Source organism: Fistularia commersonii, chromosome 11 (assembly GCF_037954325.1).
Source record: "Fistularia commersonii isolate RoL2024-O1a breed Wild chromosome 11, RoL_Fcom_v1.0, whole genome shotgun sequence".
In the NCBI taxonomy this organism is placed as follows: Eukaryota; Metazoa; Chordata; class Actinopteri; order Syngnathiformes; family Fistulariidae; genus Fistularia; species Fistularia commersonii.
The window spans coordinates 20,151,539-20,172,611 of NC_141294.1; the positions used below are offsets into that span (position 1 = coordinate 20,151,539).

General features: G+C 44.1%; 1 protein-coding gene and 1 pseudogene across 1 annotated transcript; both read left to right on the forward strand.

The window, feature by feature from the left end:
* Nucleotides 1-1,391: 1,391 nt before the first annotated feature.
* Nucleotides 1,392-4,478, forward strand: LOC147230037 (uncharacterized). The gene is given in 1 exon segment (XM_086155816.1): nucleotides 1,392-4,478. A coding segment is annotated over 1 exon segment (2,880 nt). The 5' UTR covers nucleotides 1,392-1,598.
* A 2,593-nt stretch (nucleotides 4,479-7,071) lies between these two features.
* On the forward strand, nucleotides 7,072-9,054 carry LOC147230038 (uncharacterized; annotated as a pseudogene).
* Nucleotides 9,055-21,073: the final 12,019 nt, after the last annotated feature.

Consider the following 21,073-nt stretch of genomic DNA (forward strand, 5'->3'; position numbering starts at 1 on the left):
TATGAACCTATGGCTTGGATTACAGTGATTTTGACACATAATGTGCAGAATCATGTCCCATTTAACATATTTCAGTACCAGACACCAGCTTGAAAGAATCCATCATTTATTTTCACTCTGTACCAAAAACGCTTCAACTCAATGAGATAAGCACTTTTTGACTACCTGGCTATATCTTATGAACCTGTGGCTGGAATACAGTGATTTTGACTCATCGTGTGCAGAATCATGTCCTGTTCAACATATTTCAACAGCAGACACCAGCTTGATGTATTCCATTTGTTATTTAGACTTTGTACCAAAAACGCTTCAACTCGGTGAGATAAGCACTTTTTGACCAAAAGGCTGTATCTTTGGAACCGTTTGCTGGAAATGAAAGAATTTGACTCATCTTGTGCAAAATCATGTCCTGTTCAACATATGTCAGTACCAAACACCAACTTGATGAATTTCATTTTTTATTTAGACTCTTTACCAAAAACGCTTCAACTCGGTGAGATAAGCACTTTTCGACTACATGGCTTTATCTTTTGAACCTTTTAATGGATTACAGTGATTTTGACATGTAAGGTGCAGAATCATGTCCTGTTCAACACATTTCAGTACCAAACACCTGCTTGATGAATTTCATTTGTTATTTAGACTCTGTACCAAAAACGCTTTAACTCGGTGAGATAAGCACTTTTCGACTACATGGCTATATCTTATGAACCTATGGCTTGGATTACAGTGATTTTGTCACATAATGTGCAGAATCATGTCCTATTTAACATATATCAGTACCAGACACCAGCTTGAAAAGATCCATTATTTATTTTCACTCTGTACCAAAAACGCTTCAACTCAATGAGATAAGCACTTTTTGACTACCTGGCTATATCTTATGAACCTGTGGCTGGAATACACTGATTTTGTCTCATCTTGTGCAGAATCATATTCTGTTCAACATATGTCAGTATAAGACACCAGCTTGATGAATTCCATTTGTTATTTAGACTCTGAGGCATCTGTGACAGCCAGGAAAGACTGTATGACAACCATGAATAGAATGGTGACTACTGGAGAGACAGTGACAGCTCGGAGAGACGGCGACCGGGGCAGAGCGGGCTGGCAACCCAATCTGTGTCCACCGTGAGGAGCAAACCCAATCAAGCTACGACGAATTCAATGAAAAATACCCCCAGGGGTGCCGGAGAGGGGGAGAGGGTGAGCACCCCAACAGGACGGATTCATTGGTAACAGACCAAGGCAATGGACAAACGACTACGAGCTCACAGTGTATTTGTGGAAAGGTTTGTAAAAACATGCACGGCTTGAAGATCCACCAAGCAAAGAAGAAGTGCTTGGGAGGAGCAGGAGCAACGCAACGCACAGGTGTTTCACCTGGTGAGACGCAGGAGGGGCCTTGCCCGGAGTCACCCCACAGTGCTCGGAACCTCCAAGCGCTGCCCTTGCGCTCCTCGAGCATCAATTCAGAGCGGAGGCGGATCAAGTGGCCAGCAGCTACCATGACTTCACTGTGGAAGCAGTTCGACGATGACGTAGACCAAATCCTGGAGACTGCGTCAAAAGAAGAGGCAGAGTGAAAGCTGCATGCCATGACAGCAATCATTGTCGGCATAGCAGTGGAACGGTTCGGCGAAGAGCAGAAGAAAAACTCGGGAGCATCCTACGCAAGGAACCACAGAGCAGAACAGATCCACCTCATCAGAAGGGAGATGAGAGCGCTGAAGTGCCAGTATAAGGAGGCAGGAGAGGAGGAGAGATCGGGCCTGACCCAATTGATGGCCATCCACCGGAAGAGGATAAGGGTCCTACGCCGAGCAGAGTGGCATCGGAGGCGGCGACGTGAGAGGGCTCGTAAACGAACGGCCTTTATCGAGAACCCCTTCAAGTTCACAAAAGACCTGCTAGGCCAGAAACACAGTGGAAAACTTACCTCTTCAAGGGAAGACATCGATCGAGACCTCTCACAGATGTTCGGCGACCCCAGAAGAGAAATGGAGCTGGGAGACTGCGACATCCTCATTGATCCCCCTGAGCCAGAGGTGCAGTTTGACATGTCGGAGCTGAGGCTAATGGAAATCAAGGAGGTTGTCCATAAAGCCAGAGCATGCTTTGCTCCAGGACCAAGCGGCACTTCGTACAAAGTGTACAAGAACTGTCCCAAACTGCTTATGCGTCTGTGGAAAATCCTGAGAGTCTTCTGGAGAAAGGGGAAGATACCAGAGCAATGGCGATGGGCCGAAGGAGTATGGATTCCGAAGGAAGAAGGCTCCACCCGGCTTGATCAGTTCCGCATCATCTCCCTCCTTTGCGTGGAATCAAAGATCTTCTTCAGCACTATCGCCAAGAGACTGGGCTCATACCTGGCTAGAAACACCTACATCGACACATCAGTTCAGAAAGGGGGCGTGTCAGGAATGCCAGGCTGTGTGGAGCACACAGGGGTGGTGACACAGCTAATCCGGGAGGCTAGAGAGCTGAGGGGCAATTTGTCAGTGTTATGGCTCGACCTGGCCAATGCATTCGGCTCCATACCCCATAGGTTGGTCCAGCTCACTCTGGCAAAGCATCATGTGCCGAGCAGATGTAGAGACCTCATCGCTGACTACTACAACAACTTCAGCATGAGGGTTTCTTCAGGAGCAATTTCATCCAGCTGGCACAAGGTGGAGATTGGCATCATCACAGGGTGTACTCTCTCTGTGACGCTATTCTCCCTGGCCATGAATATGCTCACCAAGTCTGCTGAGCCAGAGTGCAGAGGACCCCTGATGAGCTCTGGACAACGACAGCCACCCATTAGGGCATTTATGGATGACCTAACAGTTACCACAGAATCAGTTCCGGGATGTCGGTGGATTATGAAGGGGCTGGAGAAGATGATGGTGTGGGCCTGGATGAGCTTCAAACCTGCCAAATCTAGGTCGATGGTGCTCAGGAAAGGGAAGGTAGAAGACAAGTTCCGCTTCAACATAGCAGGTGCAGCTATCCCCACGATCTCAGAGAGGCCAGTCAAGAGCCTGGGCAAGATGTTTGACAGCTCTCTCAAAGATGCAGCATCCATAAAGACAGCTTGCGCTGAGTTGGATGTCTGGTTGAAGTCTGTGGACAAGTCTGGTCTACCTGGAAAATTCAAGGCTTGGGTCTACCAGCACGGCATCCTCCCCAGGATCCTGTGGCCGCTCCTCATCTATGCCGTCCCACTCTCCACAGTAGAAACCCTGGAGAGGAAAGTCAGTAGCCACCTCCGGAGATGGCTGGGGTTACCAAAGAGCCTGAGCAGCATTGCTCTTTATAGGCGCAACAACAAGCTGCAGCTGCCCTTCAAGTCCTTGGAGGAGGAGTTCAAGGTAGCCAAAGCCAGAGAGGTGGTGCTGTACAGGGATTCCGGCGATCCGAAGGTGGCTAATGCTGGAATCCAGGTAAGGACAGGCAGGAAGTGGAAGGCAGAAGAGGCTGTAGAAACAGCTTAAGCTAGGCTGTGCCAGAGGACTCTGGTGGGAGTCGTCACACGGGGCCGAGCTGGCCTAGGATCCTTCCCAACCCCCCAAATGAACATCAGGGGGAAGGAAAGGAGGCGCCTGGTCCAAGAGGAGGTGAGAGCAGCTGTGGAGGAATCGAGATCGTGCAAGGCGGTGGGCATGAGACAGCAGGGTGCCTGTACAAGATGGGAAAATGTGCTTGAGAGGAAAGTTACCTGGACGGAGATCTGGAAAGCTGAGCCCCATCTCATCAAATTTCTTGTCCAGGCAGTGTATGATGTGCTGCCCAGTCTATCGAACCTGCATACTTGGGGCTTGGCGGAGTCGCCAGCCTGCCCATTGTGTTCTAAGAGAGGCACCTTGGAACATGTCCTAAGCTGCTGCACCACAGCATTAGGAGAAGGGCGCTACCGATGGAGGCAGGACCAAGTCCTGAAGACCATCGCTGATGCACTCAGCACAGGGTTGGTTTGGGCAAAGCAGTTCCGCCCTGCCAAGAACTCCATTGGCTTTGTCAGGGCTGGGGAGCAGGCGACCACAGCTAGAAGAACACCAGCAGGCATCCTGACATCTGCAAGAGACTGGCAGCTGATAGTGGACCTTGGAAAACAGCTTAAGTTCTCTAGCCATATTGCAAGCACCACCCTCCGTCCTGACATTGTCCTTGTATCAGAGGCCACCAAGCAAGTGATAATGTTGGAGTTGACTGTCCTGTGGGAAGACCGCCTGGAAGAGGCTTTTGAGAGGAAGCTCTCCAAGTACACGGGACTGGTCAGGGGGTGCCAGCAAGCAGGATGGAGGGTAAAATGCCTTCCAGTGGAAGTGGGCTGCAGGGGATTTGCAGCCCGGTCCTATGCCAGTGCTCTGGGTTGTCTGGGCATCGTCGGGCAGCATAGGAGAAGAGCCATCCGCAATACCACCGAAGCGGCTGAGAGGGCCTCAAGATGGCTGTGGCTCAAGAGAGGAGAGCCATGGAATCATGGTAGCTAATGTGCCAACTGGACACAAGCCGGGGCCTGATCAGCCCTGGCTGGGTCACCTGGATGAGGGTGTATGATGTTGAAAGACCCGAAACACCCGATGATCCCAGGAACATCACTGAGGATGTGTCCAGGTGCATCAGTAGATGTATTTACACAGTGTAACAAAAACACTTCAACTCAATGATATAAGCACTTTTGGACAAAAAGGCTGAATCTTTGGAAACTTTTGCTGGAAATGTAAGATTTTGACTCATCTTGTGCATAATCAAGTCCTGTTCAACATATTTCAAAATCTGACACCAGCTTGATGAATATCATTAGTTATTTTCACTCTGTACCAAAAACGCCAAAATTCGGTGAGACACGCACTTTTTGACTACACGGCTATACCTTATGAACCTGTGGCTGGAATACAGTGATTTTGACTCATCTTGTGCAGAATCATGTCCTATTCAACATCTTTCAACACCAAAAACCAGCTTGATGAAATTCATTACTTATTTTTACTCCGTACAAAAAACACTTCAACTGGGTGAGATAAGCACTTTTTGACTCCATGGCTGTTGACACATATATAAGCACTTATTAAGACTCTATACCAAAAATGCTTCATTAGGTTAGATAAGAACTTTTTGACTACATGGCTTTATCTTTTGAACCTGCAGCTGGATCACAGTAATCTTTACACATATTGTGCAGAATCATGTCCTGTTCAACATATTCAACACCTTACAAAAGCTTGATGAAATTCATTAGTTATTTTCACTGTGCACCAAAAACGCCTCAACTCGGTGAGATAAGCACTTTTTGACTACATGGATGTATCTTTTGAACCTGTGGCTGGATTACAGTGATTTTTGACATGTAATGTGCAGAGTCATGTCCTATTCAACAGATTTCAGTACCAGACACCAGCTTGCTAGAATTCATTAGTTATATTCACTCTGTACCAAAAATGCTTCAACTCAATGATATAAGCACTTTTTGACGAAAAGGCTAACTCTATGGAAACTTTTGCTGGAAATGAAAGATTTTTACTCATTATGTGCAAAATCATATCCTGTTCAACATATTTCAACAGCAGAAACCAGCTTGATGAATTTCATTAGTTATTTAGACTCTGTACCAAAAACGCTTCAACTCAGCGAGATAAGCACTTTTTGACTACATGGCTATATCTTTTGAACCTTAGGCTAGATTACAATGATTTTAAAACATATTGTGAAGATTAAAGTCCTATTCAACATATTTCAACACCAGACAACAGCTTAATGACACTCATTACTTAGTTTTACTCGTACCAAAAATGCTTCGACTCAATGAGACAAATACTTTTCCACCAAAAGGCTAAATCTTGGGAACTTTTTGCTGGAAATTAATGACTTTGACTCATCTTGTGCAGAATCATGTCCTCTTCAACATATTTCAACACCAGACAACAGCTTGATGAAATTCATCAGTTTTTTTCACTCTGTACCAAAAACGCTTTAACTCGGTGAGATAAGCACTTTTTGACTACATGGCTTTATCATTTGAACCTTTTGCTGGAAATGAATGATTTTGACTCATCGTGTACAGAATCATGTCTTGTTCAACACATTTCAGTACCAAACACCTGCTTGATGAATTTCATTTGTTATTTAGACTCTGTACCAAAAACGCTTTAACTCGGTGAGATAAGCACTTTTCGACTACATGGCTATATCTTATGAACCTATGGCTTGGATTACAGTGATTTTGTCACATAATGTGCAGAATCATGTCCTATTTAACATATATCAGTACCAGACACCAGCTTGAAAAGATCCATTATTTATTTTCACTCTGTACCAAAAACGCTTCAACTCAATGAGATAAGCACTTTTTGACTACCTGGCTATATCTTATGAACCTGTGGCTGGAATACACTGATTTTGTCTCATCTTGTGCAGAATCATATTCTGTTCAACATATGTCAGTATAAGACACCAGCTTGATGAATTCCATTTGTTATTTAGACTCTGAGGCATCTGTGACAGCCAGGAAAGACTGTATGACAACCATGAATAGAATGGTGACTACTGGAGAGACAGTGACAGCTCGGAGAGACGGCGACCGGGGCAGAGCGGGCTGGCAACCCAATCTGTGTCCACCGTGAGGAGCAAACCCAATCAAGCTACGACGAATTCAATGAAAAATACCCCCAGGGGTGCCGGAGAGGGGGAGAGGGTGAGCACCCCAACAGGACGGATTCATTGGTAACAGACCAAGGCAATGGACAAACGACTACGAGCTCACAGTGTATTTGTGGAAAGGTTTGTAAAAACATGCACGGCTTGAAGATCCACCAAGCAAAGAAGAAGTGCTTGGGAGGAGCAGGAGCAACGCAACGCACAGGTGTTTCACCTGGTGAGACGCAGGAGGGGCCTTGCCCGGAGTCACCCCACAGTGCTCGGAACCTCCAAGCGCTGCCCTTGCGCTCCTCGAGCATCAATTCAGAGCGGAGGCGGATCAAGTGGCCAGCAGCTACCATGACTTCACTGTGGAAGCAGTTCGACGATGACGTAGACCAAATCCTGGAGACTGCGTCAAAAGAAGAGGCAGAGTGAAAGCTGCATGCCATGACAGCAATCATTGTCGGCATAGCAGTGGAACGGTTCGGCGAAGAGCAGAAGAAAAACTCGGGAGCATCCTACGCAAGGAACCACAGAGCAGAACAGATCCACCTCATCAGAAGGGAGATGAGAGCGCTGAAGTGCCAGTATAAGGAGGCAGGAGAGGAGGAGAGATCGGGCCTGACCCAATTGATGGCCATCCACCGGAAGAGGATAAGGGTCCTACGCCGAGCAGAGTGGCATCGGAGGCGGCGACGTGAGAGGGCTCGTAAACGAACGGCCTTTATCGAGAACCCCTTCAAGTTCACAAAAGACCTGCTAGGCCAGAAACACAGTGGAAAACTTACCTCTTCAAGGGAAGACATCGATCGAGACCTCTCACAGATGTTCGGCGACCCCAGAAGAGAAATGGAGCTGGGAGACTGCGACATCCTCATTGATCCCCCTGAGCCAGAGGTGCAGTTTGACATGTCGGAGCTGAGGCTAATGGAAATCAAGGAGGTTGTCCATAAAGCCAGAGCATGCTTTGCTCCAGGACCAAGCGGCACTTCGTACAAAGTGTACAAGAACTGTCCCAAACTGCTTATGCGTCTGTGGAAAATCCTGAGAGTCTTCTGGAGAAAGGGGAAGATACCAGAGCAATGGCGATGGGCCGAAGGAGTATGGATTCCGAAGGAAGAAGGCTCCACCCGGCTTGATCAGTTCCGCATCATCTCCCTCCTTTGCGTGGAATCAAAGATCTTCTTCAGCACTATCGCCAAGAGACTGGGCTCATACCTGGCTAGAAACACCTACATCGACACATCAGTTCAGAAAAGGGGCGTGTCAGGAATGCCAGGCTGTGTGGAGCACACAGGGGTGGTGACACAGCTAATCCGGGAGGCTAGAGAGCTGAGGGGCAATTTGTCAGTGTTATGGCTCGACCTGGCCAATGCATTCGGCTCCATACCCCATAGGTTGGTCCAGCTCACTCTGGCAAAGCATCATGTGCCGAGCAGATGTAGAGACCTCATCGCTGACTACTACAACAACTTCAGCATGAGGGTTTCTTCAGGAGCAATTTCATCCAGCTGGCACAAGGTGGAGATTGGCATCATCACAGGGTGTACTCTCTCTGTGACGCTATTCTCCCTGGCCATGAATATGCTCACCAAGTCTGCTGAGCCAGAGTGCAGAGGACCCCTGATGAGCTCTGGACAACGACAGCCACCCATTAGGGCATTTATGGATGACCTAACAGTTACCACAGAATCAGTTCCGGGATGTCGGTGGATTATGAAGGGGCTGGAGAAGATGATGGTGTGGGCCTGGATGAGCTTCAAACCTGCCAAATCTAGGTCGATGGTGCTCAGGAAAGGGAAGGTAGAAGACAAGTTCCGCTTCAACATAGCAGGTGCAGCTATCCCCACGATCTCAGAGAGGCCAGTCAAGAGCCTGGGCAAGATGTTTGACAGCTCTCTCAAAGATGCAGCATCCATAAAGACAGCTTGCGCTGAGTTGGATGTCTGGTTGAAGTCTGTGGACAAGTCTGGTCTACCTGGAAAATTCAAGGCTTGGGTCTACCAGCACGGCATCCTCCCCAGGATCCTGTGGCCGCTCCTCATCTATGCCGTCCCACTCTCCACAGTAGAAACCCTGGAGAGGAAAGTCAGTAGCCACCTCCGGAGATGGCTGGGGTTACCAAAGAGCCTGAGCAGCATTGCTCTTTATAGGCGCAACAACAAGCTGCAGCTGCCCTTCAAGTCCTTGGAGGAGGAGTTCAAGGTAGCCAAAGCCAGAGAGGTGGTGCTGTACAGGGATTCCGGCGATCCGAAGGTGGCTAATGCTGGAATCCAGGTAAGGACAGGCAGGAAGTGGAAGGCAGAAGAGGCTGTAGAAACAGCTTAAGCTAGGCTGTGCCAGAGGACTCTGGTGGGAGTCGTCACACGGGGCCGAGCTGGCCTAGGATCCTTCCCAACGAGAGATCAAGACAAGAGCTTGAAATACTAGCAGTTTACGTGGATGATTTGATCCTGATTACAGAGTCGACTGAGAGCATGGACGAGCTCAAAGCAGCTCTCAAGGAGCGCTACAAGATGAAAGACATGGGTGAGCTGTCCTACATCCTAGGCATCTCTGTCATCCAAGATAAAGAAAAGAATCGTATCATTCTTCAGCAGAAGCATTACATTGAAGCCATACTTCGGAAGTATGGAATGGATAATGCAAATCCTGCGGCAACTCCTGCAGATGCCAAAGTCAGGCTAAAAAGGAGTGATGGTGTCAGTATGTCAGTGCACCAGCATACCTATCAGTCAATGGCTGGAAGTCTGCTGTATGCTGCCATGGCGACAAGACCGGACATAGCTCAAGCTGTGAGTGCTGTGTCGAAGTTCAATGCAAATCCAGATGCTTCACATCTGACTGCTGTAAAGAGGATACTTCGATACTTGAAAGGGACATTAAATCTTGCTTTGAAATATGAGAGGTCAGACTCCGGAGCTTTAATCGGATACTCGGACGCTGACTGGGCTGGAGATCAAGATGATTGCCGGTCAACAACAGGCAACATCTTTCTTCTGAGTGGAGGTGCAGTGAGCTGGCTCAGCAAGAAACAATCATCAGTAGCACTTTCAACAGCAGAAGCTGAATACATCTCACTCAGTCAAGCAGCTCAAGAAGGAATCTGGCTGAAACAACTACTGTGTGATCTCGGTGTAGAGTCTGTGTCCACAGTGAACCTTGAAGATAACCAAGGAGCCATCGCAATTGCAAACATTCCTGTAAATCACTCCAGGACCAAATACATAGACATTCGCTACCACTATATCCGTGAATGTGTGCAGAATGGACAAATTGAACTGCAATATTGTCTAACAAATGACATGAAAGCGGATATCTTTACCAAGCCACTCGTTAGACACAGATTTGAATATCTCAGGGGCGAGATCGGACTCTTTTTTGTTTAAAAATGCTTGACAGGTGTACGAAGAACGCTGCCTGGTCAAAGCAATTTCTAAAAAATGTGAAAGAGAGTTCCAGTATAACCAATGTGAAAGGAATACTGTCTTAAAAAATGGGGTGTAAGTTTACAGTTTTTGTTGTTGTGGAAGAACACAGCTTTGAAATATTATTTTCTCAGGACTTGGTGCTATTGGTAAAAGTAAGTGGGAGTGTTGTAAATGGGCGGTACTTTTACCTATAGGTGGCGCTAATGCTATATCAGTGTGTTACGTCTGCGTGTTTTTTGCGTCTCGTAAAAGAAGAACGTTCCGTGTGTTTCATGCTGCCTGCAATAAAGTTCGTTCTTAAAATACAATAAGCTTGATGACATTCATTAATTATTTGTACTCTGTACCAAAACCGCTTCAACTCGTTACTATAAGCACTTTTTGGCTACATGGCTATATCTTTTAAACCTGTGGCTGGATTACAGTGATTTTGACATATTTGTGCAGAGTCATGTCCTATTCAACATTTTACAGTACCAAACACCACCTTGATAGAATTCATTAGCTTCTTCCACTTTGTGCCAAAAACGCTTCAACTCGGAAAGTTAAGCACTTTTTCCATACATGGCTATATCTTTTGAACCTGTGACTGGATTGAAATGATTTTGACATATATTGTGCAGAATCAGGTCTTATTAAACAGTACCAGACACCAGCTTGAAAGCGTTCATTTTTGTTTTTTCCACTTTGTTCCAAATACGCTTCAACTTGGTGAGGTAAGGACATAAGCACTTTTTGACCACAAGGGTATATCTTTGGAACTTTTTGCTGGATATGAATGATTTTGACACATATTGTGCAGAATCATGCCCTATTCAACATATTTCAACACCAGAAGACAGCTTGATGAAAGTCATCAGTTATTTTCACTCTGTACCAAAATAAACTTCAACTCGGTGAGATAAGCACTTTTTGACTACATGGCTATCTTTTGAGCCTGTAAATTGACAACAGTGATTTTGACACATATTGTGCAGAATAATGTCCTATTCAACATATTTCAGCAGCAGGCACTTGCTTGAAGAATTCATGACTTCTTTTTCACTTTGTACCAAAAACGCTTCAAACTCGGCTAGATAAATAGCACTTTTTGACCACAAGGCTATATCTTTTGAACCTTTTGCTTGAAATAAATGATTGTGAGAAATGTTGTGCAGAATCATGAGTTATTAAACATATTTCAACACCACACAACAGCTTGATGAAATTCATTAGTTATTTTCACTCTGTACCAAAAATGCTTCAACTCGGTGAGACAAGCACTTCTTGACTACATGGCTATTTCTTTTGAACAAGTTGCTCTATTACAGTGATTTTGACATATATTGTGCAGAATCACATACTATTTAACATATTTCGGTGACAGATTCCATCTTGATGAAATTCATTAGTTTTTTTCTACTTTGTACCAAATATACTTCAACTGGGTGAGATAAGCACTTTTTGACCACAAGGCTATACCTTTTGAACCTTTGGAAAGGAATGATTTTGACACATGTTGTGCAGAATCATGTGTTATTAAACTTATTTAAGTACCAGACACCAGCTTGATGAAATTCATTCATTTCTTCCACTTTGAATCTTTTGCTGGATATGAATGATTTTGAAGCATATTGTGCACAATCATGTCCTATTCAACATATTTCAACACCAGACACCAGCTTGATAAAATTCACTGGTTATTTTCACTCTGTACCAAAAATGCTTCAACTCGGTGAGATAAGCACTTTTTGACTACATGGCTATATCTTTTGAACATGTGGTTTGATTACAGTGATTTTGACATTTATTGTGCAGAATCATGTGTTATTAAACTTATTTCAGTAACAGACACCAGCTTGATGAAATTCATTCGATTTTTTCATTCTGTACCAAAAACGATTCAACTCGGTGGGATGAGCACTTTTGATCACAAGGCTATATCTTTTGAAATTGTGGCTGGATATGAATGATTTTGACACATATTGTGCAGAATCATGTGTTATTCAACATATTAAAAGAGCAGACTCCAGCTTGATGAATTTCATGAGTTACTTTCACTCTGTACCACAAAAACTTCAACTCGGTGAGATAAGCACTTATTGACTACATGGGTATATCTTTTGAACCTGTGGCTGGATTACATTGATTTTGACACATATTGTGCAAAATCATATCATATTCAACATATTTCAACTCCAGACACCAGCTTGATGAAATTCATTGGTTATTTTCACTCTGTACCAAAAATGCTTCAACTCGGTGAAATAAGCACTTTTTGACTTCTTCTTCTTCTTCTTCTTCTTTCGGCTTTTACCGTTAGGGGTCGCCACAGCGAGTCAACTTTCTCTGTACATGACCGAACCATCTCAGTCTGGCTTCTCTGACCTTCTCTCCAAAACATCTAACATGTGCCGTCCCTCTGATAGACTCATTCCTGATCCTATCCATCCTGGTCACTCCCAAAGAGAACCTCAACATCTTCATCTCTGCAACCTCTAGTTCTGCCTGCTGTCTTTTGGTCATTGTAACAGTTTCTAGTCCATACATCATCGCTGGTCTCACCACTGTCTTGTACACCTTTCCTTTTATTCTGGCCGATAGTCTTCTATCACATAGTACCCCTGACACTTTTCTCCACCCATTCCAACCTGCTTGGACCCGTCTCTTCACCTCTTTTCCGCACTCTCCGTTGCTCTGGACTGTTGACCCTAAGTACCTGAAATCCTCCAGCTTCTTGATCTCCATTCCCTGTAGCCTCACCGCTCCACCCGAGTTCCTCTCGTTCACACACATATATTCTGTCTTGCTGCGACTAACTTTCATTCCTCTCCTTTCCAGAGCATACCTCCACCTCTCTAGATTTTCCTCTACCTGTTGTCTGCTCTCACTACAGATCACAATGTCATCCGCAAACATCATGGTCCATGGGGATTCCTGTCTAACCTCATCTGTCAGCCTATCCATCACCATTGCGAACAAGAAGGGGCTCAGAGCTGATCGCTGATGGAGTCCCACCTCCACCTTGAACTTCTCGGTTACCCCTACAGACCACCGTACCAGTGTCTCACAGCTAGCATACATGTCCTGCACCAGTCTAACATACTTCTCTGCCACTCCAGACTTCCTCATACAATACCAGAGCTCCTCTCTTGGCACCCTGTCATATGCTTTTTCTAGGTCTACAAAAACACAATGCAACTCCCTCTGGCCTTCTCTGTACTTTTCTATTAGCATTCTCAACGCAATACTGCATCTGTAGTACTCTTCCTAGGCATGAAGCCATACTGCTGTTCACAAATGCTGACTTCTGCTCTCAATCTAGTTTCCACTACTCTTTCCCATAACTTCATTGTATGGCTCATCAACTTTATCCCTCTGTAGTTGCCACAATTCTGTACATCCCCTTTATTCTTAAAAATAGGCACCATCACACTTTGTCTCCATTCTTCAGGCATCTTCTCACTCTCTAAGATCCTGTTGAATAATCGAGTCAGAAAATCTACCGCTGCCTCTCCTAGACACTTCCACACCACCACAGGTATATCATCAGGACCAACTGGTTTTCCACTCTTCATCCTCTTCAATACCTTCCTCACTTCACTTTTACTAATTTTTGCTACTTTGTGGTCTACGATAATCACCTCTTCGACCCTTGCCTCTCTTTCATTTTCCACATTCATCAGTTCCTCACAGTACTCTTTCCATCTTCCCATCACTCTTCTAGCATCTGTCAATACATTTCCCTCTCTGTCCTTTATCACCCGGACCTGTTGTACATCCTTTCCATCTTTATCTCTCTGTTTCGCCAACCTGTATAGATCATTCTCACCCTCCTTACTATCCAACCGAGCATACAAGTCATCATAAGCCCTTTGTTTTGCCTTTGCTACCTCTATCTTTACCTTTCGCCGCACCTCCCTGAACTCCTGTCTGTTCTCTTCAGTCCTCTCAGTATCCCACTTCTTTTTCGCTAACCGCTTTCTCTGTATACACTCCTGCACTTCCTCATTCCACCACCAAGTCTCCTTATCTACTTTCCTTCCAGATGACACACCAAGAACTCTTCTACCTGTCTCCCTGATAACACTAGCTGTTGTTGTCCAATCATCTGGAAGCTCACCCTGACCACCCAGAACCTTTCTCAATTCCTCCCTGAAAACCATGCAACACTCCTCCCTTTTCAGCTTCCACCATTTTGTCCTCTGCTCTGCGTTTGTCCTCTTCATCTTCCTTGTCACCAAAGTCATCCTACAAACCACCATCCTATGCTGTCTGGCTACACTCTCACCTACAACTACTTTGCAGTCAGTGATCTCTTTCAGGTTACCTCGTCTATACAAGATGTAGTCTACCTGCGTGCTCCTACCTCCGCTCTTATAAGTTACCCTATGTTCCTGTTTTTTTCTGGAAAAAGGTGTTCACTACAGCCATTTCCATCCTTTTTGCAAAATCTACCACCATCTGTCCCTCTGCATTCCTATCCTGGATACCAAATCTGCCCATCACTTCTTCATCCCCTCTATTGCCTTCACCGACATGTCCATTGAAGTCTGCACCAATGACCACTCTCTCATTTCTGGGAATATTCTGCATCACTTCATCTGACTCATTCCAGAACTTCTCCTTCTCTTCAGATTCACATCCCACCTGCGGGGCATAGCCACTAACAACATTGAGCATCACACCTTCGATTTCCAGTTTCAGACTCATAAGTCTATCTGACATTCTTTTCACCTCTAGGACGTTCCTAACAAACTCCTCCTTCAAGATAACTCCTACTCCATTTCTCTTCTTGTCAGTACCATAATAGTACAAGTTAAAGCCTGCTCCTAAGCTTCTAGCCTTACTACCTTTCCACCTGGTCTCCTGGACACACAGTATATCCACCTTCCTTCTCTGCATCATGTCCACCAACTCTCTACCTTTTCCTGTCATAGTCCCAACATTCAAAGTCCCTACTCTCAGTCCCAGACTCTTTCCTTTCCTCCTCTCTCTCTGCTTCCGAACACGCACTCCTCCTCTTCTTCTTGTTCTTGTTCTTCGACCCACAGTAGCCCAATTTCCATTAGTACCCTGTAGGTCATCAGTACCAATGGCGGTCGTTGTTAACCCGGTCCGCGACCGATCCGGTATGGTATAGTTTTGGTTGTCTCGCATACTTGGTTTTGGCAAAAGTTTTACGCCGGATGCCCTTCCTGACGCAACCCTCTGCATTTATCCGGGCTTGGGACCGGCACAGGGAGACACTGCTCCGTGTACCCCCAAGGCAGGCTTGGAGAGGCACGGGCCAGTGCCGCCCTGAGGCTGCATTTTTTTGACTACATGGCTATATCTTTTGAACATGTAGCTTGATTACAGTAATTTTGACATATATTGCGCAGAATCACATACTATTTAACATATTTCAACACCAGACACCAGCTTGATGAATTTCATTTGTTATTTTCACTTTGTACAAAAAGGCTTCAGATAAATAGCACTTTTTGACCACAAGGCTATATCTTTTGAACCTTTTGCTGGAAATGAATGATTTTGACAAATGTTGTCCAGAATCATGCGTTATTCAACATATTTCAACACCACACAACAGCTTGATGAAATTCATTAGTTTTTTTCTACTTTGTACCAAATACAATTCAACTGGGTGAGAGAAGCACTTTTTGACAACGAGGCTATATCTTTGAATCCTTAACTAGCTATGAATGATTTTGAGATATATTGTGCAGAATCATGTCCTATTCAACATATTGCAGTACCAGACACCAGCTTGAAAGAATTCATTATTTTTTATCCACTTTGTACCAAAGACGCTTCAACTCGGAGAGATAAGCACTTTTTGACCACAAGATTTTATCTTTTGAACCTCTTGCTGGAAATGACTAATTTTGACACATGTTGTGCAATATCGTGTGTTATTCAACATAATTAAACATCAAAAACCAGCTTGATGAAATTCATTAGTTATTTTCACTCTGTACCAAAAACCACTTTAACTCTGTGAGATAAGCACTTTTTGACGTCATGGCTGTATCTTTTGAACATGTGGTTTGATTACAGTGATTTTGACATATATTGTGCAGAATCATGTGTTATTCAACATATTAAAAGAGCAGACTCCAGCTTGATGAAATTTATTCGTTTTTTTCATTCTGTACCAAAAATGATTCAACTCGCTGGGGTGAGCACTTTTGATCACAAGGCTATATCTTTTGAAATTGTGGCTGGATATGAATGATTTTGACACATATTGTGCAGAATCATGTGTTATTCAACATATTAAAAGAGCAGACTCCAGCTTGATGAATTTCATGAGTTACTTTCACTCTGTACCACAAAAACTTCAACTTGGTGAGATAAGCACTTATTGACTACATGGGTATATCTTTTGAACCTGTGGCTGGATTACATTGATTTTGACACATATTGTGCAAAATCATATCATATTCAACATATTTCAACTCCAGACACCAGCTTGATAAAATTCATTGGTTATTTTCACTCTGTACCAAAAATGCTTCAACTCGGTGAAATAAGCACTTTTTGACGACATGGCTATATCTTTCTAACATGTTGCTTGATTACAGTAATTTTGACATATATTGTGCAGAATCACATACTATTTAACATATTTCAACACCAGACACCAGCTTGATGAATTTCATTTGTTATTTTCACTTTGCACAAAAAGGCTTCAGATAAATAGCACTTTTTGACCACAAGGCTATATCTTTTGAACCTTTTGCTGGAAATGAATGATTTTGACAAATGTTGTCCAGAATCATGCGTTATTCAACATATTTCAACACCACACAACAGCTTGATGAAATTCATTAGTTTTTTTCTACTTTGTACCAAATACAATTCAACTGGGTGAGAGAAGCACTTTTTGACAACGAGGCTATATCTTTGAATCCTTAACTAGCTATGAATGATTTTGAGATACATTGTGCAGAATCATGTCCTATTCAACATATTGCAGTACCAGACACCAGCTTGAAAGAATTCATTATTTTTTATCCACTTTGTACCAAAGACGCTTCAACTCGGAGAGATAAGCACTTTTTGACCACAAGATTTTATCTTTTGAACCTCTTGCTGGAAATGACTAATTTTGACACATGTTGTGCAATATCGTGTGTTATTCAACATAATTGAACATCAAAAACCAGCTTGATGAAATTCATTAGTTATTTTCACTCTGTACCAAAAACCACTTTAACTCTGTGAGATAAGCACTTTTTGACGTCATGGCTATATCTTTTGAACATGTGGTTTGATTACAGTGATTTTGACATGTATTGTGCAGAATCATGTGCTATTCAACACATTTCAGTACCAAACACCAGCTTGATGATTTTCATTTGTTATTTAGACTCTGTACCAAAAACGATTCAACTCGGTGAGATAAGCACTTTTTGACTACATGGCTATATCTTTTGAACCTGTGGCTGGATTACAGTGATTTTGACACATATTTTGCAGAATAAAGTCCTATTCAACATATTTCAACACCAGACAACAGCTTGATGAAATTCATTACTTATTTTTACTCCATACCAAAAATGCTTCAACTCAATGAGATAAATACTTTTCCACCAAAAGGATAAATATTGGGAACTTTTTGCTGGAAATTAATGACTTTGACTCATCTTGTGCAGAATTATGTCCTGTTCAACATATTTCAACACCAGACAACAGCTTTATGAAATTCATTAGTTTTTTTCACTCTATAGCACTCTATAGCACACTCTTCAGTGTGTAACAAAAACGCTGCAACTCGGTGAGATAAGCTCTTCTTGACTACATGGCCTTATCTTTTGAACCTTTTGCTGGAAATGAAAGATTTTGACTCATCTTGTGCAGAATCATGTCCTGTTCAACACATTTCAGTACCAAACACCAGCTTGATGAATTTTATTTGTTATTTAGACTCTGTACCAACAACACTTCAACTCGGTGAGATAAGCAGTTTTTGACTACATGGCTATATCTTTGAACCTGTGGCTGGATTACAGTGATTTTGACATGTAATGTGGAGAATCATGTCCTATTCAACATGTTTCAGTACCAGACACCCGCTTGAAAGAATTCATTAGTTATATTCACTCTGTATCAAAAATGCTTCGATTCAATGTTATAGCACTTTTTGATAAAATGGCTAAATCTTTGGAACCTTTTGCTGGAAATGAAAGATTTTGACTCATCTTGTGCAGAATATGTCCTGTTCATCATATTTCAACACCAGACGACAGCTTGATGAAAGTCATTTGCTTTTTAGACTCAGTACCAAAAACGCTTCAATTTGGTGAGATAAGCCCTTTTTGACTACATATATATATCCTATGAACCTTTTGTTGGATATGAATGATTTTGCCAAATGGTGTGCAGAATTATGTCCTATTCAACCTATTTCAGTACTCGACACTTGCTCGAAAGAATTCATTTGTCATTTAGACTCTGTACAAAAAACGCTTCAATTCAATGAGATGAGCGGTTCTTGACCAAAAGGCTGTATCTTTGGAACATTTTGCTGGAAATGAAAGATTTTGTCTCATCTTGTGCAGAGTCATGTCCTGTTCAACATATTTCAACACCAGATGACAGCTTGACGAAATTCATTTGTTGTTTAGACTCTGTACCAAAAACGCTTCAACTCGGTGAGATAAGCACTTTTTGACTACATGGCTATATCATTTGAACCTTAGGCTGGATTACAATGATTTTGACACATATTGTGCAGAATAAAGTCCTATTCAACATATTTCAACACCAGACAACAGCTTGATGAAACTCATTACTTATTTTTACTCCGTACCAAAAATGCTTCAACTCAATGATATAAGCACTTTTTGACAAAAAGGCTAAATCTTTGGAACCTTTTGCTGGAAATGAAAGATTTTGACTCATCTTGTGCAGAATTATGTCCTGTTCAACAAATTTCAACACCAGACAACAGCTTGATGAAATTCATATATTATTTAGACTCTGTACCAAAAATAAGAATAAGAATAAGAATAAAAACAACTTTATTAATCCCGATGGAAATTGCTGTGCCAGAGTTACAGAAAATATAACAGTAAGAAATAATAAAAGAAAAGGTAGAATTAGAAATAAAAATAAACTATAAACTATAAAGTGTCTCAGTGAATCTATAAAGTGTCTTAGTCAACAGTGATAAAACTATAAGTGTCTTAGTAACAAGTGAGGTAAGGAGTGCACAATAGTATGATAGAAGGGAAAATTGTAGTGTAGCTGTTATGAGATGAGATGAAATATTGCACAGTGTAGCTGTTATGAGATGAAATATTGCACAGTTTCTGAATATTGCACAGTGAAATGAAATATTGCACAGTTTTTGTTTTTTTTTAGGTTAAAGATAGGTTTTTATGGTTGCCGGCGGCTGAATGGAGAGGAATTAAAAAGTCTGATCGCCTCAGGGAGGAAAGACTTCCTGTGGCGTTCAGTGGAGCTCCTCGGTGGTATCAGTCTACGGCTGAAAGAGCTCTGACAGGACGTCAGTGTAGCATGCAGGGGGTGATGGACATTGTCCATGATGCTGAGGAGCTTCCTCAGCATCCTCCTCTCTGACACCTGCACAACAGACTCCAGCTCCACGCCCAGGACCGATCCAGCTCTCCTGATGAGCTTGTTGAGTCTGTTGGTGTCAGCTGTCTTGATCCTGCTGCCCCAGCACACAACAGCGTAGAAGATGACGCTGGACACCACCGAGTGGTAGAACATGAAGTCTGAGGTGTAGAGCGTGAACAGGAAGGGAGACAGGACTGTCCCCTGCGGCGCCCCCGTGCTGCTCACAATGGTGTTCGACGTGATGTTTCCCAGCCTCACGTACTGCGGCCGGCCTGTGAGGTAGTTGTTGATCCAGGCCGCGAGTGGAGCATCTATCTGCATGTCCAGAAGCTTCCTGTTCAGCAGGGCAAGTCGAATGGTGTTAAAAGCACTGGAGAAGTCAAAGAACATGACTCTCACAGTGCTTCCTGCCTCCTCCAGGTGTGTGTAGATTCTGTGCAGCAGGAAGATGATGGCGTCTGTAACGTGGCTGGTATGCGAACTGCAGGGGGTCCAGCGAAGGTCCGACGACTGTGCGAAGGTGCCTCAGGACGACCCTCTCCAGCGACTTCATGACGTGTGATGTCAGGGCCACTGGTCTGTAGTCGCTGTGTGTCCTGGGATGCTTCACCTTGGGCACTGGAACCAGGCATGAGGTTTTCCACCGGTCGGGGACAACCATCTGGATCAGGCTCAGGTTGAAGAGATGTGAGAAGATCCCAAACAGCTGAGAGGCACATCCTTTCAGCACTCTGGGGCTAAGGCCGTCAGGGCCAGCAGCTTTCCTGGGACGAAGGCGGCTGAACTCTCTTCTCACCTCCTCAGCGGTGAAGGCGACAGGAGGTGGTGGAGAGAGTCCCATTGGGGGGCAGGAGGGCTGAGGTGTTAACGAGACATCGTCCAGGGAAGCCGAAGAGGTGCGTGGGGGAGGGGGAAAGCTCCTTAAAGTGAGGGGTGATGGCACAGGGGAAGGAAAGTCCTGAGAGGAGCTGGGGGGAGGGTGGGCGGAGGCACCTTCATCAAATCTGTTAGAAAACAGGTTTAGTTCGTTTGCCTCCTGCAGGTCTCCTTCCATCATCAGGCTTGCTTGTTTTCCATGGCCAGAGATGGTTTTCAACCCACTCCACACCTCCCTCATGTTGTTCTGCTGGAGTTTGCTCTCCAGCTTCCTCCTGTAACTGTCCTTTCCCTCTACGATCTTCTCTCTCAGCTCAGTCTGCACCTTCTTCAGTTCCTCCTTGTCTCCGATCCTGAATGCCGCCCTCTTCCTTTTCAGCGTGTCCTTAATGCCCTTAGTCACCCAGGGTTTGTTGTTTGAGAAACAGCACACAGTCTTCGTGGGGATGATGTTGTCCGTACAGAAGTTGACATAGTCAGTTATGCAGTCGGAGAGTTTTCTGATGTCGTCTCCCTGGTCTTCGCAGAGCACATCCCAGTCCGTCGTCTCGAAGCATCCCTGAACAGTCAGT